This window comes from Vombatus ursinus, unplaced genomic scaffold, assembly GCF_900497805.2.
Source record: "Vombatus ursinus unplaced genomic scaffold, bare-nosed wombat genome assembly UNPS02014830.1, whole genome shotgun sequence".
Lineage (NCBI taxonomy): Eukaryota > Metazoa > Chordata > Mammalia > Diprotodontia > Vombatidae > Vombatus > Vombatus ursinus.
Window position 1 is genome coordinate 12,833,358 of NW_020954608.1, and position 27,034 is coordinate 12,860,391.

Genomic DNA, 27,034 nt, shown 5'->3' on the forward strand with positions numbered 1-27,034 from the left:
ATAAACTACTTTGAGATATATCTGTTTTCCTGGTAAACACAACCCAATGATTTATCTGAAGAAATATTTCTGAAAATACTGATTTGGAGCTTTATTGATAGTATTTTTTGTTTATTTGTTTGACTTTTTTTTTTTTTTTGAGGTTTTTGTTTTTGTTTTGTTTGTTTTTGCTAGGCAGTGGGGTTAAGTGACTTACCCAGGGTCACACAGCTAGTAAGTATCAAGTGTCTGAGGCCGGATTTGAACTCGGGTCCTCCTGTGTCCAGGGCCGGTGCTTTATCCACTGCGCCACCTAACTGCCCCTTGACCTGGTTTTAAAAAAATAAGATGATGTCTAGTGGCAGTTATAATCTGTGTGCTTAGGTATAGCTGAAATATGTAACCTTTCTCAAGAGGACATGTAAAATGTGGCTTTTGATTAATAGCTAAATTTATATCATGAGTATCTGTTGCTTTTTGTGACTTTGCTTTCCAGGCTAAGTTGGCATGGTAACTTTTGCCCCCAAAACTTCAAGCTTTATTCCAGGTTTATCAAATAATTGCTGTGATTTTCCAGCCATTTGTAGTTTACTTGAGATTTTATCTCAGTAAATCCATAGATTTTCTTGTCCTCTTTGCTTTCAATCATATTTATCTTGATGTACAACTTCTTTGGAGTTCTGCTGATATGCATTCTTCATACTATCCAGCCCTGTAAAATTCTGTCACAATAAACAGGAATTCAGGGCCACAATAAACTGGCTAAATCCGAAGATCTGGTCGTCAATACACCTGTTCTGCTGCACACTGTTGTTGATGAAACTGTTCAAGAAGCTGACAGTGTGGCATCTGAAGTAAATCCTAGATTCATACTGATATATGAACTTAGTGAGGATCGTTACTAGTAGTACCACCTTTCTTCCTGGTCATGTTCATTATCATTTTATCTCATTTATCTTTTTTCCTAAAACATCTTATTTTCTACTTATTTTTTCATGTTTATTATTTCCCCTGGAAAGAGAAGTTTACTACAACTGTGGCTTACAGAGCCATGCTGAACTATTCTTAAGTCCTGTAGTCTAAAGGGTACCTCCACTACCTATAAACCCAGTACCCTTTGCCTCTCTTTAGCCCAAATAGGGTCATTCATCAATTTTCTTTCCCTACCTTTTGGATTGTCAGTAGGCTGCCTAACCTCTAGCCTTCTACTGTGCTATACTGGGTTGAACATACCTAGAGCCATCTCAAAGATGGTTGATTCTTTTACTACAGTATTTATATTGAATCAGAGTGAACACCTATTTTCCTATATCTACCCAAGGCCCCAGGCTTCTCATTTGATCATCATACCAACCCTGTGACATAAATAAGACAGGTCTTTCAGATGAGGATACTGAGACTGGGTTAAAGTGACTGGCCTGTGGTTACATTGCTTGTAAGGTGGAGGTAAAATTTGAATTCAGGAGACAAAATAGACAAAATATAACAATAATAATGGGGAACTTCAAAAATACATTATTAAGGAAAATTAAATTAATAAAGACTGAACTCGTATTAAATTGGAAACAACAGCTGTATGGAGAAAACTGTATGTATTCAAGTACCCAGAATATTCACAAAAATTGATAAAATAGGGCACAATGGAGCATCACATAATTTCAAAAAAGTAGAAATTTAGATATGCTTTGTTTTCAGATAATAGTCAATAAAATTATAATCAAATAACATGAGAAAAATATATAAAATGACATGGAAACTGGAAAATATAATATTAAAGCTTAAATTAAAGAGGAAGACAAAGCCAGAAGATTTAAAAGCTAATGACAGAAATAATATCACAATCTATGGGATACAGTTACAGCAGTTTTTAGAAGCAAATTTATGTGGCTCAGTTGCCCGTATTTATAAGAAAAGGAAAAAATAAATGAATTAGGTTTCCACATAAAGACAGTAGAAACCTAACAAAGCTGTAGTTTTAAAAGAGGTTAAAAAGCCAAGAACAAAAATTAATATTTACAAAACAATTGAATTAATAAATAAAACCAGAAGCTGCCTTTTAAAAAAAAAAAAGCCAATAGTTACAAAAACAGCAGCAAAATTAATCAAAAGAAAGAAAAGAAAAAATACAGATCAGTGAAATCTCAGATGAAAAAAGTTGAAATAATAAATACAAAAGAAATTAATATCATCGAATATACAATTCTCTACGAACATATTATTCAAATTGATTGCTGCTGTTCAGTTTTCATTCATGTCTGATTCTTTATGACCCCATTTGGGGTTTTCTTGGCAAAAATACTGGAGTTATTTGCCATTTTCTTCTCCGTCTTGTTTTACAGTTAAGGAGGCTGAGGCAAACAGGGTTAGATGACATGGCCAGGGTCACAGATCTAGTGTCTGAGGCCAGATTTGAGCTTGGGAAGATGTCTTCTTCCTGACAGTGGGCACAGTTCTCTATTCATTGCACCACCAAGCTGTTCGCTTAAACCCATCGAGCAAGGCGGGGGAGAGGGGGTGTTTAAAAACAAAACTTGGAAGAAGAAATTTATTACCCTCCTTCCAAAAAGGGAGAAAATCCCTCTTCACACAAAAGTACCCACTTTCACTACTTAGGTTTGATACAGTCTGCTCTTGACAATTTACGTTATCAGGAAAAATGGTATTAGAGGATCATAGATTTGGAACTGAAAGAAACCTTAAGGGCCATCTAATTCAACCCCCTCTTTTTCACTGTTGAGGAAACTGAGGTCTAGAAGGCTTAATTTACTTGCCTGTGGTTACATGGGAAGTAAATGGCGAAGCCAGAGTATGATACCAAGGACCCCTGACTCCTTCCCTCCTACTCAGGAGATGACTTTTTAAAGGCAGCATTATTTAGTGCGTTGTTCTTAAACACAAATAGAAACAAATCCCTGTGGGCCACATACTGACTTAGAAATCATAAATTTACATTCTCTGCATTTTATTATATTTTTATTAATTTGATAAGTGTTTCCAAATTATGTTTTAATTTAGCTTGGGTCATACTTGAACTGCAAGTTTGACACCTCTGGTGTAGTGTATAGCTGAGTTTGGAATCAAGAATACCTACATTAGAATCCCCCCTCAGATACTTGCTTACTGTGTGACACTAAGAAAGTCATGTGAGATGGGGAGAAGAATGATTTGTCAAGTTATTGTGAAGATCAAATGTTAATGGTATTTGAAAAACACTTTGCACACTTTAAAGTGCTATATAAATGCCAACTGTTCATAATAATAATACCAATAATAATTAAAACTCATTTTAAAAAATTATTTGAGAAGCTTGCAGGGCATTCTTTTGAATATCCTTAGTGGTGGTACATCTTTGTCTTTTAAAGGGAGATTTGTTTTTATTTTTGTAAATAGCAGTGAGGAAGCTAGATAATATCCTTAATGCCCAGCACAATTCCTTGAATATAGGAGTAGTATTTTATAAATGTCTGTTAAGTTGAGTCAGAAGCTAAGTGTGACTGTACAGTACCAAGGCCATTTTTTAATGTGAGGCTTATAAACTGGTTATATAATAGATTTTAAAATTTCTTCATAAAATTGCATATGTCTATAATCCTAGAAATTTACAGTTTTCCTAAGGATATGTTTTCAAGTACATTGAGCTAATGTATTACATTCTTTTCTTGAATTTTTAGTTCACAATGGGAAAAATTACAGCAAGATGACACAGAAATGGGACAATTGAAAGGTATCAAAAACATTATAGTGGAATGGTTAATGGACTTTTCCTGCTATTGAGGTGCCTTAGTGAGTTATTTGAGAAAAGATTCTGGCTATGAAATCCTATTTTCCTTCATTTTTATTCAGTGGCTTTGCTGCTAACTGCCAGGCTTTTGGGGCTTGGCTGTTATAATGCTTGTATTTTTCACTGACACATTCTGAACCATGTGTTGGTGCTCTCTGGGGGAAAGCTGTGGAGAGCAGAAAGAGTTAATAAGCATTTATTAAGCACTTACTTTGCACTAAGCACTTTGCCAAGTGTTCAGTAGCCCTTAGTGGGGTGGAAATATACCAGGATGTCAGAAAATTTCTGGTTTTCCTACCTTTGACATATAGTGTTGAAAGTGGGGTAGGCGGTGGCTGACTTTTCTCTTCTTTTGGCAATAAAGTGTATAGTCAGAATGCATCTTTTTTTTTTTTGGTAGTGGTATAACTCAGTATAGCACTTTGTTCTACCAATGTCTAATTTTGCTAGATTTTAACTTAATCTTCTCATTAGATGAATGCTCATTAGGAACACTTATGTCAGAGTCCATATTTTACATAAAGTAAGAAATGTTCGTGAAACCCATTACTAAAATGAGTCTGAACAGTCATCCTTAACCTGATATTTTCCTGATAATTCTGCTGTACCATACTCCCAATCAACAAAATTGATTAAAATTTGATGTTGCTTATTTTAAAAAATGATTCTTTATGCAACTTAAAAAAGGTAAATCTTAGAAGTCTAGACGGGGTGATTTTTGGAAGCTGATGTTGTTTTATTTAAACTAAAATTAATTGTTGTCACAACACAGTGGTTACAATTTAACAAACAAATAAATGCCTTGTCACTTTCATAGTGCTATTTTTACATGTCAGCAGGACTTACAGGCTTTACCAGCTAGGGCTAAAGTTAGCATCTGGGTAGGAAGTATGCTGATCTGAATTTGCCCTCTTTAATTTAACCAAGGTATAAATTGAACACACTGTTTAGGTATTATATGTAGCCTAAGGCCATTTCTGCTAGTTTTCATTGACACTAAAAAGTACAAAGTCAGTATTGCCTAAAATCTTATTTTATTATACCTGATAGTGTTTTACAATTTACTGTATATTTTAAACATGTATTTTCACCTCTTTCTCTCTAAAAATACTTTTGGCAATCCAGACCCTTTGGAAATTGTCATCTATGAAAGGAATAGCCTTTATCCCGAGCTCTCTTAATGCTAGTACCTTCTTGTATATATTTTGTGGTACATAGTTGTTTATATATTGTCTCCCTCATTAGACTGTGAGCTCCTTGAGAGCAAGAATTGTTTTTTGCCTTTATATTAAGTGCACATAATAGGCACTTAATAAATACTGGTTGACTGACTGACATCCACGTTTAACTTGAAGAAAAGTAGGTAATAAATGTTGGTTAATTGAAAATATATTTGTAAAAATAAGTGTCAGAGCAGAGCTGTTTTTCTACAGTGATGGTTCAGAATACAATATTGTGTATATTCCAGTTTACCTTGCTTCATCTAGCTACCCTAAAGCAAGCAAATAGCTATCACTAGTGAAAATAGGCAATAATGCACTTAAAATAATACTTTCTTTTTTTAAAAAAACAATCAAATTTCTTTTAAGAGTTAGATATTTTAAGATTTATCAAATGATCAAGAATTCAGTATGAGTAGAAAAATACTATTTTCTACATTATCATAGGTCATAGTCTAAATAGAACACTTTTCATTTTCATAATTTTTTTAAAAAATGAAGCTCAGATTTTAATTGATTTAAACAGGAGTAATATTTTTAAATGAAAAGAATTTTTTACATTTTTTTCTTCCATAGTTATTATCCTCCCAAGAAAAACTTTACCTTGCCAAAGGGAAAAACACTGAACCTAGGTTTTCACTGGCCTCCAGAAGTTTTAGATGATCAAACTCCCTCCATCAGTGCATGTTGTCACCTTCTCTGCTATTTGTTTGTAGTCCTTAGAAGGTTGCCTAGAGCACTGAGAGTTTCAAGTAACTTGCCCAGGGTCCCATGGCCAATGTGTGTCAGAGGGTGGACTTAAACTCAGATATTCCTCAGTGTGAGGGCCAGCTCTGCATCTGCTCTGCCACACTGCCTCTGTTCCAGCTCCTCCCTTCCCCTGTGGAATTCTAGTTTCATTTAAAATTCCTTATTAGCTACAAAACTGATTATGGAAATTGGTTCTGCCTTCCAAAAATGTGAACTTTGAAACAGATACTCAAGACATAATGTTAGATTAAATTGACTAAGATAATAAAAGAGGACTTTAAAGCATGCCATCCATGCATTTCATTGAAGAAATTGGAGTTCTTGAGCCTAGAGAAAAAAAGACTTAGAGGGGAAATGATAGCTGTTTTCAACCATATGAAGAGCTGGAACAATGAACATTGAGAGAGTAGATATATTTTACTGGGCCCTATATGGTAGCACTAAAATCAGTGGATACAGAGAAGGAAAGAATTCCCAATAGTTATACAAAACTGGTGTGGGCTCTTTAGAGAAGTATTAGATTCTGTATTGCTGAAGGTCTTCAAACAAGAACTATATTACCAGTCTTTAAAGGTTCTTGCTCATGTGTAAGTTGGGTAAATTGACGTCCAAGGACCTTTCCATTTCCAAGTCAGTGAATCTGACACTTGTGCTACCAAACACACAGGGTTGTGGTAAGAAAAAGACTTTGTTTACTGCAAAGTGCTATGTCAGTGTGACCTGTTTTATTATTAATGAGCTGTATAAAAATATTTTCCATAGGTCTTTCTGCACATGCTCATGTAGAACTTCCATATTACTCCAAATTTATTCTAATTGCTGCATACTTGGCTTCATACAATCCAACGAGAACAGATAAGAGATTTTTCCTAAAGGTAATTTCTACATGCTTCCTATACTTCGCTTTGGGCTATTTTTTTCTGAAGATTACAAGTGTGTTAATGGAATTAAATACTTTTGTGAAAACTGTAAATTCTTAAGAGAAGTAGAGTTGAATGAAGAGAGTAGAATAATAGATCTTTTCATATGTATTTTAGTCCTCCCCTATGAACATTTTTGCATTAAGGTTACAGTCTGGAATTTTGGTGCATTATACAGAAGCCAGTTAAGATCCGGGAGGTAAGTCAGCAAGTAATGTATTAACTCATTCTTTGTAAATCAAATCTTGATTGAAGTATGGTATATCAGAAGCTTCTCAAGTGCAGTAGCTATTTTCCTGGCTTTTTTGCCTCAGTAAAATTCTTCCTATGATATACCCTGTATCTTATGAATTATGAACCAGAACTCTTTAATTTTTTTTCCTGCTAAAATCTTAAACTAAAACATCCTATTTTGAGACTCTATTCTTCTAGAAAGAAAAATAAGTATCTTTGATTTAGCATTAAAGTCATTCAACTAAAGAACATTTAGTTGGAAACTCTGGAAGCCTAGAAAATCTGACCTCTGGGAAGGAATTAAAAATAGCTTTTTAATTTTTATAATAAAATTCAAACATGAAACTGAATTGTAAATTAAGAAAGAGAATCTCTTGGGAAGGATAGTGTCAGTCAAAAGTTATATTCTTTCATAATCTCAGTAATATTCCCAGTTTTATCATGAGATGATGATAAAATTATTTTTCAATGAAATATAAAGAAAGCAATAACATGTCTTTTCTATACTAAAAATATTTCAGAATAGTTTCATTGGAACTATCAACAGATCTGTAGTCTTGCCATCACATCTCAGGTATTGTATATGAGCATTGTTGGGGTATGTTATGAGAGTTAAAAAAGTAACACTAAAATTATATTGAGAAAAAAATTATATGGATTATTCCTTAATTTTCTTTCTATTTGAGCTCCAGGGAGTGGTCTTAGTAAAATTTTACTAGAGCCCATGAATAAGTATATAAAATAAAATTGAGTTACATAGGTTTACTTTCTATCTTGGTATAAACTTTCATGTTTGGAGTTAAAACAATTATTGCCAACCTTAACTCTTTTCTTTTTTCTATTTTTTTCCTTTTCATGTAGCCTATATCTAGTCCATAGATCCAATAACTGAATGTTTAACTCACAGTTAGGAGAATAATGAAAGGGATATGGTGAAGGCCACCAGAAATGTTTATCAGTAGTCCTAAGTTATACAGCATTTAGTCCTCTGGCTCCAATTTACCCTCATTACATTCATGAAAGTTTAAGAAAATTAGTATTTTACCTTAAGATTCCAGATTCCACCCCCACCCCCACTCTGACCCCCAACACTGTTTCCTAAACTGTGAAATGAAGGAGTTGACCTAGATGATCTCTGACCAATTCCAAATATATGAACCTGCTAATCATAAAATGAAAATTTTAAGTTTACAGATATAACCTATTACTATTAATTTATTCACCAGAAAGTATTATTAGTAGTAGTCAAAAGATGAAAATAATGTCTTGAATTTCAGAAATTTATTCTTATTGTAATATAAGTTCTTATAAAAGGGAAGGGCCTTCAGATTTTTATGGAATAACAGTGCTCATCTTTTGTTCATTCAATGGGATATTTATGAACAAAAAAGATGGGTTCTAGGAATTATGGAATGACAGTCCAGGTTCTCCATTGCTATCTTTTAAGTGTTAGAAGGAAATCATATGGAACTTAGGAGAGGACATGGACAAGGGTTGTGCAAGATAGGCAGGTGTGAACGAAGCCCCTTGCATCATCGGACAGAACATCCAGCTCTATGAGATCGCAGATTCAGTTGAGTAAAGTGGGTAATGCTAGCTGACATTTGTATGGTGTTTGAAAGTTTACAAAGTGCATTCTGTTATTTTATTCTCACAGTACCGTGAGTTAGGGATTCTAAGCTTGTCATCCCCATTTTGTAGGTGAGGAAACTGAGTCCCCGATATGCTAAGTAACTTGTCTTTGGTCATATTGCTAGGAAGTCCTAAGGCGGGATTTTGATCTAGATCTCTCCTAACTTGTCACTGCACTAGGCTGTCTCTCTCATAGACCTATGTACATTGTACTTTGATATTTCTTGAATGAATGAAATAAAAGTATTCTCATGGAAACTAGACGAAATGCTTTCATTCAGAATTATCTGTATTCAAGACTTTTTGCTGGAGTATAAACTCCAGAAGGGTCAGAACTGTTATGTTATCTAAACTTTGTATTTCTCTTAGCACAGTGCTCTAGATAGACACTAGATACAAAGGTTTGTATTGTTAAATGAATATAGGGAAGTTAGGTTTTCTCCAATTTCAATATTGTCAACTTTCTCTTAAAAGGTTGAGAGTCATATTTTCCTTTCGCTAATCTGCTTTTAGCCATTTATTTTCCACCCTTGTTCTGGGTTCTAAACTGTTAGTCAGGAATAAGTTGGAGCTTAGAAAGAAGGGGCATATTTTTGAGAGTGTTTTGTATTATACTTATCTTTGGTCCTCCATATTGCTATGTTTTGCAACTGAGAGACAGTAGCAGTGAATAAAATTGGCAAGAGTATTGGGTAAGTGTTGGGGTTTTTTTTTTTTTAATGTGTGAATGCCAAATATGTTTTTTTTGCTAAATGAGGAAGCAAAACCAGACTGTTTTGTAAATATGCAAAGGGTCATTTATACAGCACAGCTGAACAAATATAATTAATTTTAAGCGTATGAAATCTTAAACACTTAAATGTATTTTTGATCTCATCAGTTTAGGGGTTCCCTCCATTGATACAGATCAGAACCCATTCTGTGTGACTTTTTCCCATGTCCTCACATTTCACCACAAGGGGTCATGTGTCTGAGGCTTTTGACAATTCCCCACAACATTTCAAAGGTATCAGTAGATTATTATTCTGGCTATTTGTCTCCTTCCTTCCTTCCTTCCTTTCCTTCCTTTTTTTCTTTTCCTTTCTTCCTTCTCCCCCCCTTCCTTCCTTCTCTTCCCCTTCCCCCTCCTCTCTCTTCCTTCTCTTTCTACCTTTCTCCCTCTCCCTCCCCCTCTCTCCTATCACCTCAGCATCAGAACAGTGCATGTAACTGAATGGTCTCTCATATACAAGTCATGAGATTCAAATGCTATAGAACACACAGTCACACAGAGGTGAAAACTAGGATGTGAAGACTAAGAGGTGAAAACTAAGAGGTGAAAACTAGGATGTGGCAAACCCTTTATAAATAAAATAGAACAAAGATAATTGAATTTAAAATTGATGATCTAAGAATAATTATCTCAGTAGATCAGAGGGTTTCCTACAAGCAAATGAGTAGCCCATCTTCTTTTCATAATCCTATAATTCCTTAATGTGTGTGTGTGTGTGTGTGTGTGTGTGTGTATGTGTGTGTGTAAAATATAGGGAAAAAATACCTATTCAATTTTATCTCATACTGGTATCTAATATACTCTGCTCAGATTGATCTCCTTATCATCCCTGACCTGTTTTTCATCTAAGTAACTTTGCTATGATGTTCTTCCTGGATGGAACGTTCTCTGTCTAGCCAAGTCTTACCTCCTCTTCAGTGTTCACCTTAAATAGGCCCTGCTGAATTTTAGAACTGAAGAGAACTTTAAGGTTCTTGTTTAGTCTCCTTACTGTAATCTCCTATAGTATTTATCATCTTGTTATTATTATTCAATTTTTTTCATATGTTTAAAAACTTCCCGTCAGATTCTGTATGTTAAACTCTTTGAAGCCAGAAATTGTGCCAAATTTCTTTGGTATCCCCCTTGATATTCAGTACGTAGTAGGCCTTGAATATTTTCTGAATTGTTTTAAATTTAACTGAAAATTCCTTTTCCTTGTTTTATAGAAACATTGAGTGTATGCTGGATTTTGAAACATCAATCTTGAGTGTAGTAATAAAATTTGTTAAATTTAGTATTCTTATTGCCATAGCAAATAATAGTACTAACTTGGGAGTTTGGCTAATTTCTAGTTTGTTTTCCTAAGTATAAAAATGTAGTATATTTGTTACAGTACCATTTGTCCTTCATTTATTTAGCCATTTACACCTTTAAAATAGCAACCTATTACTTGAAAATATCTTTTGGCATCCCAGTTTGTGGGAGAGTGGTTAATAGCTGTAATTTTGTTTTGTGAAATTCCTTTAGTCTAGTCATAAAATCACTTACAGTGTAATAGTCACTATTTGTAATAATAATTGTCACTATTTGTTAATGTTATTAGATGTATTTTTATTCAACTTTTTAAAGCAAAGATTATTTGAATAGGCAGCAAAATTACAAGTAATAGATATTCAGGATAGTATCCATGCACTAATAATAATTTAATTATTTTAACCTTTATAACAGTGTAATTACAAATAATACATGTAGTCTACTTACAATGTTATCCATGCACTAAAATAATTTGATTATTATAACATTTGCGATGACTAACCTTAATATAATTACTGATTTCCCTGATTTCTAATTTTGTATAATGAAATCACTTTGGAACATTGTTGGATTTATTCTTTTAAATCAACTTATTCAATTAAGAGGTCTGTGAAAATAATTTTAGGAATAGTATCTTTCACATTTCGATTTCACATCTGATTCAAGTTTTTAGTGAACTTCAAAACAACAATATGACTTTAGGGTTTATTGAAGTGGTTACTGTATATAAATAGGTTTTAAATATATTTTAAAATTTATCCTTTGTTGAATTAGCTGTACCATATACCTCATAAAACGTAACTTCCTGGCTAGTCCTTTATGAACTCGGGCTTTTGTTTATAAATGCACATTCATATATTGTAGTTACAGTTTTAAAATTGCTTTAAAAGTGTGAATTAGTCTAAAATTAGTGTAAAAGTGTAAGCCAATTTTTGTGGAGATGAGGGGAAATGCTTAACCTGTGAAGCCACATTAGGATTACTTTTTTAGGGGTATTCTGCAAGCTTAAAAAGAGCTATTACTTCATCAGGGTGAGTACTTTCTCTTCTGATGCAAATCACAAACCATTCATGCTTTAATTGAAGATCTACATGAGCTGTTGGAACCAAAAATTAAGCTGAAAACAGACTTTTGGTGATGAGCTCCTCCAAACTAGACTGGCCATTGAATGAGAAATGGTTCCTTATCTGTTTTTGAAACCTTTCTAGCTTGGTCTTCTCAGCAGTAGGCTGGACACCAATAATTTTTTGGCCACTACAGCCCATGAAGTTTACAAAAGTACAAACTGACTCCTTGCTATTGGTCAATCTCCTTCAGCTTCTAAAATGATATGTCACAGTAGTGGAAAGAAGGTAGCAGAAGATGCTAGCGATCTCATAATTTTTAAACCAGTTATGAACTTTAACTTAGCATTTGGCACTCTAAATGTGAGATACTTGTCCAGTGACCAATAAATACAGATATTACTGATTGAACTGAATCATTTCAGTCTTAACATTCTCACTGTAAAGGAAACTAGAATATAGAAGTGGTAGCTAAAGGGAGACATGAGTAGGCCGCAATCCCTTGCAAAGAAGTTAAAAATGAGAACTTGAAGAAAGGATGTCATTAACTAATTAATTGTATAAGCAAAAAAGAAGACTGGTTGGTCACATTGAAAGAATAATAGATAACCATTGGACAGCCTGTGTGTTTTTCTGGAATCCTTATGCTGTCAAATGGTGAAAAAGTTGTCAGCACCCTGGATGGACTTACTGGGTTGAGTTTGTAGGAGAATGTGGACAAGAATAGCACAAGTTAAGCAGGCATGAATTGGTTATCATTTGCTTCATTGGAAGAAAAAAACATAACAATGAGATCACTAATCTCTGTTGGCATTTCCTAGAAGAAACCAAGGTGACATCTATACCATAATAAAGTATTTGAGTAGGATTTTGGTAGGGATTGTTAAATGCTCAGTGGGGGAAAAAATATGGCTTTCATGTTGAGATGATGGAATAAGAGATTTAAAAAGGAATCAGGCTTTTTGCATCTATATCAAAAACAGTCAATAGAAATACCAGTAAGGAAAAATAGTATTTAAAAACTACATAAATAAAAATTAGCTAAAATAGCTAAAGTACCAAATAAAATTCTGATAACAAAAAATTCTGCTAAGGAGCATCAAAATAACTAAAGAACTGGGAACTTCACAGATAGAAAAACAACAGAAGACTTCTGGAAAGATATACTCAGATGGATAAGTGATATGTTAATTAAATAAATTAAATTAATGTAAATTAAATAATAATTGAGCCTGGTAAAAATCACAGGATAAAATAAAAACCTTGTCAGAAACAAACAAAATGTAAGGGGAATGAAGACTGAAGTTCGAATAAACCATGCTTTTAAAAAAAATGAAGAAATCTTTTTTAAAAATAATTATATTGCTAATATAATAGAAAATGAGTCCATGGAACAGGATATAGGATTCAGCAACCTGGGTCCCTGCCCTGAATAACCTCAGAGGGGGAAGAACTGTCTCAACTGGGTTTTGGCCTCCTTTCCTTCAAGCTCCCTGCATCTGTCCACTCTAGCAGCCCTCCTGATTCCTCACTCATTTCTCTTCCTTTCCTTCATATGACTGAACTGAATCAGCATGTGCCACTGCCTGCAGAATATAGGTTGGTGTAGGTGATTGCAATAGTAAAGTTTCTATCCTACAGCCATGTTCTGCACCAGCCTGAGTATGCTTGAATTTGCCCCACTACTGGTAGGGGAGAAGGGGTTGGGAAGTATTAAGAGTCTTCTACTGTTAATTTATAAAGAATTTTTACCTACTTTTGTCTTTTATGGATTTAGTTGTAATCATTCTATATCTGGCACATAATTTCTTTTTGCATATATTAGAGAACTGTGAAGGACCTGGGTTAATGAATCCTGTTTCTCAATGTTAGGAGTCTAAAAGAGCCTTACAGCCCAGCTTCAGCCGTCTACTTACCAGCAAAGCAGAGGGGCCAAAAAGTAAGTGGCAGGATAATTTTAAGAAGAAGCAAAAAATACAACAACTGCAACTAAAAACATCAGAGATATAAAGAGGAAAAGACTCAATAAAAATCCAGAGCTCAAACAGCTAAATCAGTAGAGATCTTGAAAGTAGAAGGAAGAATGAGTAAGACCTCAAAGAGAATACAAAGGAGAAAAGAAAGAAGAAAAATGAACCAGTAGTGCCTGATGGAGAATAGACTCATAAAGATTCCCTAGAGAATATGGAAGAACTTAGTGCAGAATAGTTCAAAAGATAAATAAAGTTTATTAAAATAAGGAATGAATAAAGTCAGAAATTATAACTCTGAAAGCAAAATTTAAACACATTAGAAAACAAATTGAATCTATGTTGAAGAATCTAAAGTGAAAGAGGTTAACAAAAATACGAAATGGAAGAAAATTTAAAAGGAGAAAAGGAAAAGGCAACAATGTTAAAAGCACATGAATTCTATAGAAGTCAAAGTATATGACTTTAATGATAGTATGTGCATGACCAGTCAAAAAACTTAAATGTCATAATGCAGGAAAGAAAATATAAGAAAACTTTTGAGAGCTTCTGAATACATGCAATGAAGAATTTATTGAAAGAGTTCATATGTTAGTGATGCGGAGAAAAAAAACTGCTTCAAATTCCTAAGACGCCTGATGGTTAAATTAATAATTTCAGTGACATTGTATGTTGCATGCAAGTAGAGAGAGGATCTTCAAATATGAAGAAAAGGTCATTTGGATAATACAAGCTTGTTTTATTATTCTAAGGCAAATATATATTTTACCACTCCCCAGTATTTTTACTCCTTCGTTTCTTTGTTTAGGCTGTGGTACAGAAGTCAAAATCTTCTTCACAGGTACAATCTTCTTAACCAGTTATTTCCTTAATTTCTTTTTTTTCCCCCTAAAGCTCTCATTTTCAACAAACATCAGAAATAGAAAAAGACATTGCCATCTCTCTCCTCCCTACCAAGGTCTTCAGGTTTTTGTGCATGTAGTTTTAGGAATAAAAGACTGTCCTTGACCACAGTAGGGGAGGAACTCCCTTCCATTGGGGCAGTGGCATCAAGTCCAAGATTCCTAGCCCTGGTCAGAGACTATGGATCTAAGGGACAAAATGAGAAGGAAATTCCATCACTGAGGTTCAGATCCCTAGCCCTTGTTCACTTTGGTGAAAACAGGAAGTCCTTCCCAAAAAAATATGGCTCCTCGTCCCAGCCCTGGTCATCAACATTTGGACCTAAGGGGTGAGCAGGAGTTCCTAATCCCTAATTGACCTCAAGGCCCTCACTCTTTTCAGTGAAGGCAAGTGGTACCCCTGAATGTATGGTTGCTGACAGTCCTAGACCCAGTTTTGGTCAGTGACTTTTGGACCTAAGGAGAAAGAGCTTCTTACTATTGAAGCACAAAGTTCAGTGATCTGAATTTTCAGTGATCTTGTATTTTCTGGAAAAAAATAGAGAGTGGCAGTAAGGCTTCCTGTCCTACCTCATTCAGGGGGGTGATGCTGCCAGAAAACTTAGTCTCAGCTTTGGTCAATGTTTCATGCTCAGCCTATTTCCCATCTACGTGGTTCAGTTGACTGGTGCAAGCAGTAAAACTGGGAGGAAGGGGAAGGGAATACCCTGGGGGACAGGGCACTAAGGGAATAAGAAGTATATCAGCCTAGGGTGGAAGACAAAAATGCAGTCAAGAGGCTGGCAGGGACTGCTGCACTGACTCGCGATTTAAATGGTGTTTGTATAGGGTCCTTCAAGGATATTCCCCTGACCATCTGGTTGCAGGGTAGGTGAAGGGACTGCTCCATGTTCTAATCTTGAACCATCTTGATGGTACCATCTACCAAGAAACAGGGTTGGAGATGGTAACTTACCGAGATACACAGGGGTTTGACAAGCCTGCTAAATTTTCATAGCAAATTAAAACCGCATTACCAGTCAGAATTACAAAATGGAGTCTAAGAAACACCAAAGGATCACACAACAGTGCATATTTTCACTACCACCCAAGACTTCATTGTCTTTACCAAAGCTTGATAGGTTATTTCTAGCAGTGTAACCTCCCCACCCACAGTAGGATCATAAATCTGGAATTAAAAGGGACATTAGGGGCTATTTAGTCCTACTCTTTTTCACATGAGGAAACTGAGGCTAAGGGAAATGTTCCCATATGAGTCACCAGGAGTGTTATAGGTTGTCAGAGGTGATCATTTGTTAGAAATGTTGTAGAGGGCATTCTTGGTCATTTATAGATTGGATCAAGTGGCCTTTAACATCCTTTTTAACTCTGAATGCCTGTAATTTTGGAATATTTAACTTCTAGATGTTGTCGTCTAAGAGATGTTTTAAGGTGGGGGAAAAGTCACGTAGCCTATACAGTAATTCAAATTGGACAGCTAGCTATTACAAAATATTTCTAAATAAGAGTTCATCAATCTGCCTCAATAACTAGATGAGATTAATTTGAAATTAGCAGCTTCCATCTAAATTTTCATAGAAATAGTTTGCTTTAAGTATTTAAAAATATTTCTCTTAAGGTTGATAAGGCCCCCTGCTCTATTACTTGGAATTCTTTGCTCATAGATAATATAAAAACAAATTTCAACCTTTTCCAAGTTCTAAATCAAATCTATTCAATTCACATCAACAAGAATTAAATTTTACAAATCAGGTCAACAAATACTTAATAAATGCTTATTGATCAACTGACACAAAGTTGAAAAAGGCTTTTCACCAAAAGGCTGGTCACTAAGTGATGAAATATTATGGTCATAGCAGCTCACAAAATTCTACCAAAATTTATAAGGGTTGTGTTCTTGCATCAAAGGAGACGATACCTACACTGATAAAATGACAGATCTGTTATGTATTCAATTATAGAAGTAAATGAAACACAAAATTATAAGAGGATACTGTGAATGATGCAAATAACAGTTCAGATCAGTGAAACTTTGTTCTTTTCACATGGAACTCTTTTGTAATTAGCCAAGTTGTATGTTTCCTTTAATCATCTCTCTAGCCTCATTGTTCATTATTCCCCCTCTCATACCCTGAGATCTTTCCAATCTGGCCTTCTCTTTATTACACTACACTCCTATATCCTATCACTACCTTTGCAGGAGTTTTCCACTTGGCCTGAAATTCGCTCCTACCTTAGCTATACCTCACAGAATCCCTCTTTTCCTTCAAGGCTCAGTTCAAATAAATACCTCTTTCCATATAAAACCTTTCCTCTTCTCTTTAGGGGCTAATGTCCTTCCTCCAGGGTTATGTTGGTAGATGTTTACCTGACTGAAAAGCAAAATGCTCAGACACATTTTTAAGTTTAATTTGCATTACTAAAATTTTCTCTGTCACTTAAGTCTAAGCAATTAACAAAACAATCAAACTGTGATTTGTGTCATTTGCTGATTTCCATGGTATAAATACTCACACTGAAATTTTAACAGTTAGATGGTATGAGGTGGCTCTAGCGCACCCCTGCTTTCCTCTCAAATTATGTTATATTTAACACTCTTATCTTTATTTATATTTATTCTATGCATTTGCATATATAATAGACACGTTACATTCTTTGTACTTGTGTCCCCAATGCCTAATATGTAATGGGTACTTAAATGTTTTTTGGTTGATTGATTGTTGATCCTTTTTTCAGTTTTTTTTTTATTCATTTTCAGCATCATGGAAAAATCAAGAAAGCTAGTTTTATGAAAAAACACGAAAAGGTATTTCCATTTTCATTATTTTCATAAGAAAAATCTTGCTGTGTGCATTTCTTCGTAGGAAATGGAGACATCATTAATAGTTTAGATTTATGTATTTCACTGAAGTGATGGGGCAGAAAGTTTTCTAAAACCTTACTCTGGTGCCTCCTTTTGAGATGTAAGTGATTGTGAGTTCTTAAAGGCTTTACCAGAAGTGTTCTAATTAGATTGTAAATCTCTTGTATCAGGACCATTCTGGTTAAGAACAGGGAGGTTCTTCACCCAAAAGTTGTCTACGTATAGCTTTTTTTGGCCACAGCAATTCATTAAACTTTAAATCGTGGAAAGTTTGAATCTTGTTAGATGGTAACCCCGAGAGGTTGTACCCAGCTCTCTTTCTGTTCTCTTAGATTGTCTCACAACATTACAGAATCTAAATTATTCTTATGCCTCAAATAGAGGGCATTGAGAGTAAGAAATGAGACCACTTTACAATTGTAGCATGTATAGCTGGTTGTCAGAGTATCAGGTAACAAAAGACATACCACGTAAATGACATTTATATTTTCATTTTGACATTAGAGGTGTGTCAAAGTTTTGCTCTCTATATAAAATCAAATCACATTTCTGAATGTACAAAACTTTTTAAATTCACATTTAAAGGAATAGAAAAATGTGAGGGTTTTTTTTCCAGAAATAATTTAAATTAATAATAATACTCAAGAAAGATAAAAATGCTGAATAGAAAAGTATGACTATGACAAAAATTCTTTAAAGCATGATCTTTTTTCCTAGTGCTTTTTCTTTGTTCCCTTGAAAAATATAGCTTTCAACAAGATATAAATATTTTGAGCGTCTTTTTACTAACTTCAAAGTACCTTCATGTCTCCAGATGCAAAGACAGCTTAGGAGTTGCAAGTTCATTCCCCCATCTACAAGATCAAATCGTTGGAACCTTTAAGCCTGATACACTATCACATTTTGTGGATGGCCTGAGCTTAAGGAGCTCACGGTCCAGTGGGGTAGACAAAATGCAAACAACTATGTATATATATATATATATGACAAAAAGAGAATAAATTGGAGACGATGAACAAAGAGAAGACACTGGAATTAAGGGGGATCAGGAAGAGCTTCTTGTAGAAGGTGGCATTTTAGCTGGGATTTGAAGGAAGCCAAGGAAGCCTGGAGGTGGAGATGAGAAAGAACATTCCAAACTGAGGTGAAGGCCAGTGATGATGTCTGGAGTGGGGAGTTAGAGTGTGTGTTGGGGGCCGAACAGCAAGGAGGCCACTGTCACAGGAGAGCAGAATGGGTGAATAGAGAAGGTGTAAAATACAAGAAGACTAAAAGAGTAAGGAGAGGGGCCAACTTGTGAAGGACTGTGAATGCTAAGCAGGATTTTCTATTTGATCCTGGAGGTAATAGGGAGCCCCTGGAGTTTATTAAGTACGGGAGTGGAGAGTGATATGGTTAGACCGCTGTTTTAAGGACATCATTTTGTCAGCTGCGTGACTGGAGTGGAGAGAGACCTATGGCAGGGAGACCAACTAACAGCTTATTGCAGTAGTCCAGGCATAGTTGATGAGGGTCTACATCAGGTAGTGGTAGCATAAGAGGGACCATATTACAGAGATGTTGCAAAGGTAAAATCAACAGGTCTTGGCAACAGAGTGGATATGGAGAGTGAGAAGTTGTGTGCCTGGGAGACGGGGAGGATGGTGATACCTTCACCTGGAATTGAGAAGTTAGGAAGACAGAAGGGTTTTGGGGGATGTGTTAAATTTAAGATTTCTAAGAGGCAATTGGAGATACAAGACTGGAGGTCAGCAGAGAGGTTAGGACTAAGTAAGAGAATCATCAGCATAGAGGTGATAATTGAGTCCATGGCTGCTGATGAAGATCATAAGATGAGTACTCAAAGTCTTTTCAGGTTACTAGAGTCAGGCAGAGCTTATATCCTGGGATAGAGCTTTCAGGAAAACAGGATTACCTCCATACCATAATGAAGACTTTATCAGGAAGTAACTTTAAAGATCTGGGAAGCTAGGTGGCACAGTGGGTAAAGTGCTGAGCCTGAAGTGAGGAAGATTTATCTTCCCGAGTTCAAGTATGTCAGAGGCCTGAGGCTGTGTGACCCTGGGCAAGTCACTTAACCCTGTTTGCCTCAGTTTCCTCATATATAAAATGAGCTGTAAAAGGAAATGGCAAGCAACTCCAGTATCTTTGTCAAGAAAACCCAAAATGGGGTCACAAAGAGTCGAACACAACTGAACAATAACTTTAAAGATCGTCTAAGTCTGATTGACTCATTTTTCGAATTAAGGAAACAGATCTAGAGAAGGGTAATGCCTTTCCTTTTAGTAAATTTGAGGTAGGATTCAAATCCAGGTCCTCCTACTCCAAATCTTGCCACTGTAGTGAGTTATTCTCTTACTTTTTAAGATCTTACTTTCTAAAAATAATAATTTTTATACATTAAATTATTTTCTGATTACTGATAAATATATTAGGTAAAAGCTCATTGAGCACTGATCATAGTGCATTTTAAATTTATCTTTTTCTCAAAGTGGTATATTATGAAATTTGTATGTCATTTTACTTGTAAATAAATACAGTTTTCTAGGCCTAAGCTCAAGATTTTTATAAATCTGCCATCTCCATGCTTTCAGACCAACAGTGTCTTCTACACAGATCATAAAATATTCATTATTATTTACTTTAGGTGATCCATCCCTAAACTGTTAACTGACATCTGAGAACGAAACGATAATACCTGATATTTATCATAATTGAATTTTAAGAATAGTGAATAGAGAATAATGTTTCCCTGTCCAAATGCCAGTATTGAAAGAGGGAATAGAAGGAAATTCAGAAAGTGTTAAATGAAAACTTTTTTTTAAAAATCTTGACCATGAAGAGTCTTGCAAAGTTTTGACTTACAGTACTCATATTTGTTAGAGATTTTAGGTTGAATAGTTTTCAGGGTTTTCCTTCAGGGACTATGTAAAGTGTAAATATATTGCCTTTAGGATTTTGCAGTGCAATAAATAAGGGTGCTCAGCTTCTAGGAAAAATCTATTTAATTGATCTCTTTCTTACAGACTAGCAATCATCTTCTTGGACCAAAGCCATTTCCTCTGGACAGATTGTTAGCAATATTATACAGTATTGTGGACAGCAGAGTTGCTCCAACTGCAAATATCTTCTCCCAGGTGAGTATAGATTTTATATTATCTTATTTTTCCATCATCTTTTGGGAGCTCCTCAAAATGTCACACTATATCTGATAAAAATTACACTTTTAAAAAAGTATGGTGTTAATTAATGTGAAAGAAGAAAGTGTTTGTGTGTAAAAAAAAATGAACAGTTTCTCACTAGTTTAAAGTTTTAGGTCTAGACTCTTTGTGGAGAGTGGAGGTTATAATTAATCCAATCCAATAAACATTTATTATGTGCATACTATGTGCTAGGAACTGTGCTAAGTGCTGGAGATGCAATTAATAAAAAGAAAGACATTCCCTACCACCAAGTAGCTTACAATGGAAAGTGAGTAGACAGCACATAAAAGGAGGCAGGATATTCAGAGGGTGGGAAACAGACACCAGGGAGTCTCTTATTCTGTGGAGTTGAACCTACATGCAAGGGAGCACATGCAAAGCGGAGATACAAACTTATGAATATCCTTCATTGTATTGCAAATATATACATTGGAATTCTTGTTTTTGTTTTGAGAACATAGTACAAGTGCTTCTATTTGCCAAAATTCTTGCTCTTAGATATTTCTATTGTTGAAGAAAATGTGGTTTGGTTTTAATTGATATTGTTACAAAAATAAGATAGCTGTTCTTTCCTGTCAGTATCTCAGAGTTAAGTCAGTATTTAGGAAAATTTAATAATGTTTAGAGAAAAATTGGGAACATAGAGAATCAGGCTGTTAACCTTTAGGCCACATTAGTATTTGTTAAAGGCTTTAGCTTGATTAATTTTCAATTTTTATGTGATTGAACTTTACTTATTTATAAAATTTAAGTAATTAAGATCAGAAATAATAATGCCCATCTGAAATAATGCCTGTAATTAAGATCAGAAATTATAAGATCATGGAGCTGTACTTGGAAGGCATAGATCTGTAATTCAGAGACCATCTAGTCCTCATTTTACAGATATTTGTTTAGTAATTTTCAAAGGTAAAATTTGAATCCAGGTTCTCTGACTCCAGAAATTTTTTTTCCATTATATAAATGAATTCCAATTTGACCAATTAATAAGTTGATCAACAAGTATTCCTTAAAAGCTTACTATGTGCCAGGCATTGTACTAAGCACTAAGGATACAAATACCAGCAAAATCAGTGCCTGTATCCTCAAGGAGCTCGTTCTAATGGGGAAGAGAACATACAAACTACTATGAACAAATAATAGAGGTAATCCTAAAAGGATGACAGTTGTGTTCAGTTGGGCTGGCCTTCTTATAGAAGTTAGGATTTTAGCTGAGACTTGAAGGAAGTCAGAAAATAGAGATGAGGGAGAGAATTCTAGGGATGAGAGACATCTGGTGAAAATGCAGAGCTGGGATAGGGAGTGTCTTATGTTCAGGAACATCCAGAAGGCCATAAACTACATTAGGGGGAGTAAAAGGTAAGAGCATTGGAATGGTAGGAAAGACTCGGGTTTTGAAGGACTTTAATGCCAAACTGAGGATTTTTTATTTGATTCTGGTGGTAATAGGAAGCCACTGGATTTTATTAAATACCAGGGGTAGCTTATTCAGACCTAAACATCAGGAGGACATGATAGACTGGAGGGTGGACTGCAGTGAGGAAAGACTTGAGGCAGAGAAGTTATTTTTTCTGTAACATTATTTGCATGTATTTCCCTAGTATTTACAGAGATTGTTATTCATTGTTTTGCCTAATGGCAGTTGGTATTAGGAAGTCAGCCATTATCAGATTTTTTAGTTAACGTCTGTTTCAAAAATAATTCACTAGGTGGCAGCAATTCTATAAAAATAAAGAATATATGTGCCTTAACAAATGAGGCTATATAAAATTTTTTGAAGTGACTTGACCTATATTTTAAGAAGGAATATTAATATTACAGGCTGTTCGCTTTTGTTCCAGAAAAAAAAAAAACTTTTTAGCTCTCACTTACTGAAAGCAAACTTCCAGTCAGAAATTTCATTTCATTTGTTATTGAGATAAGAATTTCATAAATAGATAGCCGATTTTAATTAATAAGCTCGAACTAAGAGATGGATCTGAAAACAGCCTCAGAGATTAAGCTGTTTATGATCGATCACACAGCTAATGAAGCATTGGGAATCAGAACTTAAAACTAAGTGTCCTGATGCAGAAGCTCTTTCTGATATGCCCACATTATCTCTCACATTCTGTTATGTGATGGAGTAAATTTATTAAGTTTACATGTACCTTAAGGCCTTTCTATCACAGGCTTACAATAAGGATAAAATTAGATGATAATATGTGAGGTTTTCTGCCTTTCCTCCCAACTGCTAACGCCTTTGCTTCCTTACTGCCTGTATTTGTTCTCTATTCTGTATGTATTTAGTCTGCGTCTCCCCCGTAGAATGCAGACTTCTTAAAGAATAGAGATTGTTTGATTCTTTATATTTATTTACCTGGTGCCTAACATATATAGTGGGTGCTAAATGAGGCTTGTTGATTCAGTGAGTGGTGGTAGTAGTCCTCATTCATGTCTTCATTGTTGAACTTGTAGTCATAGTAGTACAAGGCCTGGGAGTGATTGGCATGTGCCAATCTTCTTTCCAGTGTGAAAGGAGAGCATTAAGGAAAAAGCAGAAAACTAAACAAATCAGAAATTCTGAAACAAATTCAGAAATCACTTGAGAATACTATAAAGGTGTTCTTAGCTTAGACTTAAATTGTGTGGCTTAATTGGCAGAGTGAGTATACTTAATCTATGTACACTTCCTAGTCCTTTAAATACTCAATAGGAATAGAGAATGCATGACTTCACATTAAGATACTTCTATTTTCCTGGTCAAGAACTCGATCTCCCTTTGTAGGTCAGTACTTTTTTGGAAACTTGTCATCTTAGGGAGTTGCCTCAAGCTCTGTAAGAGTAAGTAGTTTTCCCAGGATCATACAGCAAGTATGTGTCAGTGGTATGACTTGAACCCAGGTAGTCCTGGTTCCTAGACCAGTTCATTATCCATTACTCACGGCTGCCTTTCTTTGAAGAGAATGCTTAATACATTTAAAAATAGTAGTATAACTTTACGTACACTAGATGGCAGCATTGTCACATAAATATTGAAAACATTACTCATGCACTCACAGTTATTAGTCCTTATTTATACAATCTATTATACTTAAGAAAAATACCATAAATTGATTTAGAAAATATGGTTCCTCTGAGGAAAGAACATTGATATTGATATAAATGATCTTTCATGATATTCATTTCTTATGCAAAAAAAAAAAATTTATGCCCAAAATAAAAATTGGAGACTGTCTTTGCAGTGATGTTAAATGTCTTCACTACCTTAAAGTAAATTATAAGCTTACAGCAACAATACTTTGGCTTTCTCTAATTCTCTATCTCTCTGTCTGTCACACACACACACACACACACACACACACACACATGTTTTTAATATATATGTAAAAAAAATCACTGTTTGCCTTGAGAAAAGAGTGAAGAATAGTAGAACAAAAAATGTAATTGACTTTAAATCTGCCTTTTAATGATGTGTTGAATATATAACATATTAAGGCTCTATAATTTAGTGAATTATCTGCTTTTAGGGTTTATTTTACATTCTTTATCCTGAATTTTTTTTCAAGTTTCTGTTTCCCCTTTAATTTCCTTGCCTTCTATATCTCAAATTTAATATTTAATATTTTCCCCAATTATATGTAAAAACAATTTTAACATTCTTTTTTCAAATTTTAAGTTCCAAATTCTCTCTCTCTTTCTCTCTCTGTCTCTCTCCTCCCCCCCTTTGAGAAGGCAGGCAATTTGACATATACCCTGAATTTTTTTATGTTTCTGTGTGAAATTCACATGGAAATTCTGTTTTAGTGTTTCTTCAGCAAGTAATGAGAAGACATTTTTATTTTTTTTATTTTTACATTTATTAAGTCTCTTATTTTTTTAATGTTTGTACCTTTGAACATTTACAATTGAAGGATTTGCCTCATAATCAACAATTATTAACACTGTCCTTTTTTTAAAAAATTCAAGTAAAAATGAATATATGTCTCCTCATTATTTTCCCTAATAGTTGACAAGGCTTTAATTATTGGAGTTGTTGTTTTTCTTCTTTTCCTTTTCTTCTCCATTCACTAACTCTAAACTACATAAATTAAATATCTCCTAAGTGCCATTTACCTTATGAATTTTATCTCTTTTGCTTTTATTTTTACTGGAAAATTCTAGTTATGTGATTTTTTTTTCTTTTAAAGGAATTAGTATCAGTTTTCAGAGTAGTATTCAAGTAGACCACCGTACTTTTGCATTTGAGTATAATGTCTACAAGGATATTGGCAGTACTTTTATGATTCTAAATAACCTTGCAAATTTACTTTAAATTTCTGTTTCCTCTCCAAATGTAAACTGCTTATAATTAAAAGAAGGTTATTACTGAAAGAGAAAAAATCAATTTATGTTTTGGGACTAGCAAGTATTCTGGCTTAATGTTTTAATGGAGGAAGCTTAAAGTTTTAATTTTTTTAATTATGATAAGTCAAGGATCTGTAGAAAATTATGAGAAGCAACTTCTTTGGGAAAGTTGTGTTTTTTTAGAAGAGGCATGTTATTCTTGGAGAATTTAAAGTATCTATAAATGCATGTCATATGCAAAATATATTCAGATATACAAAGTATGTTGGATAAGCTTTCTTGATCCTTTTGGTATCATTTGATAGGTAGCATATTGAATAATTAACACTTTAAGAAGAAATGTTGGTTATATTTCTTTCATTTAGTGACATGTTTAGTAGAGTACTTAAAAATCTCTAAATGGCCATATATTATGGTTTATGGAAAGCATAGTTTTTTAATGACTTAAATACAATGAACATAGTCCTTTTTAATTAGTTAATTTTGAGCCATTATAATAACATTAGTGTTTTGTATAGTGATTTTTAAAATCATTTGAAATATATGATTTTATGAATCAATACTCCAAATTTACCTCATCTATAGTTTTTTCCCCTTGGGGGCAATGGTGAATGTTTTGAAATGATAATTTATCATGTATTTAGGTAAATGAAAACAAATTATCATTTTATTAATCATTTTCTGTACCTAAATTAACATTTTGGATATATCTACATTAGGTAGACATTAGTTTAAATCCCAAATTTAAACTATTATTTCAGTCTGTTTAAATTACTTTCATGAATAATCAATACTACTTTTTCCTACCATTACTATATTATTTTATATAACTTTGAGAAACATTCTTAATAATTCAGAAGTAGAGATTCATGACACTGAATCTATAGAGAAATAAATTGTGGCCTAAGTACCACAGAATTATCAAAGTAAAATAATCAATTTACTTTCTTTTTTTATATATTTAGAAAATAAATATTATTAATATGATTTAAAATGACATTAGGAACATATAACAATATTTTAGGGTTCAATTATAATTCATTAAATTCATATACCATATTTATTCAACCATTCCCTAATGATCACCTCGTTTATCTCTATTTTTTGTGAATATAAATAGTGCTGCTGAAATTTTTTTTTTTATATATAGGCTTTTTCCCACCTTTCATTAACCTCTTTGGAAGTTAGCCATTGGAGGTAAAAGGGTATGCACATTTTCTTTGTTTATTATGTAATTAATTCTGTATTGGTTTCTAAAAAGATTATACAAATTTACAATTGTAACAGTAGTGAAACAGTTTACCTATTTTATCATAGCCACATGAGCACTGAATTTTATTGTTTTATATCATCTTTAACAATTTGATGGCTATGAGGTAGAATCTGTTGTTTTTTTTATTTGCATGTACTTGGTTATTAAAAATTTTGAGAATTTAAAAAGTATGATTCTTGTTCATGCTTATATTTTTCTATTGAGACCTACCTTTTCATATTCTTTTACCACTTATGTGTTGCAACATAGTTCTTTTACACATTTGTAGCCATATGATATACATTTTGGATGTCAATTTTTTTCATAGTTATTATCTGTAAAAGATATATTTTTCCAGTTTCTGTAAGTAATATTCTATATTTTTCCATGTAAGGGGTTTGGAGAGTGACTGATGTGAAAATGAATCAGGATTGGTACCACTAAAAGTGATGGAGTTTTTTTTTCTTGGTTGCTTATAAACAGTCAATCATTATGTATTCCCTTCAGTTTTACAGTTAAAAAAACATACTCACACCTGTCTGTTCTATGCAGTACTTGTCCATTTCTCCGTATAAGTTTATTACAGAGTATCCACCCAGTTTTCTGACTTTCTTTTGCAAGGTGAGAATAATAGAGGAGCACACAATCAGTGCTTGACAGTCCCTTGCTTTCACCACATGATGAACCCATCTTTTCAATTATGTATTTCATTGATCCTTTATTCTAGTTCTCCAGAGTAGCTCCTTTTGTAATGTGTTTTAGCCTGGTGACTCGTAGCACGTCCCTTTCCATTATCCTATGCGATCCTTACTTCTAGTTCTTTGAAGACTGTGGTAATCTGGAACTTATAGCCCTATAAAATACTGTCCC

General features: G+C 34.0%; 1 protein-coding gene across 2 annotated transcripts in view; it reads left to right on the forward strand.

Annotated features, from left to right (window-relative positions):
* The window catches only part of ORC5 (origin recognition complex subunit 5), a 95,473-nt gene that overhangs the window by 31,521 nt on the left and 36,918 nt on the right, over positions 1-27,034 (forward strand). The window contains exons 9-13 of one of the 2 annotated variants that reach the window (XM_027838849.1): positions 3,651-3,703; positions 6,493-6,605; positions 14,427-14,459; positions 17,279-17,326; positions 20,410-20,520. In XM_027838849.1, coding sequence (XP_027694650.1) covers positions 3,651-3,703; positions 6,493-6,605; positions 14,427-14,459; positions 17,279-17,326; positions 20,410-20,520 — 358 coding nt within the window. The remainder of the gene's footprint in view (positions 1-3,650; positions 3,704-6,492; positions 6,606-14,426; positions 14,460-17,278; positions 17,327-20,409; positions 20,521-27,034) is intronic. The other variant, XM_027838850.1, reaches the window with a different exon arrangement.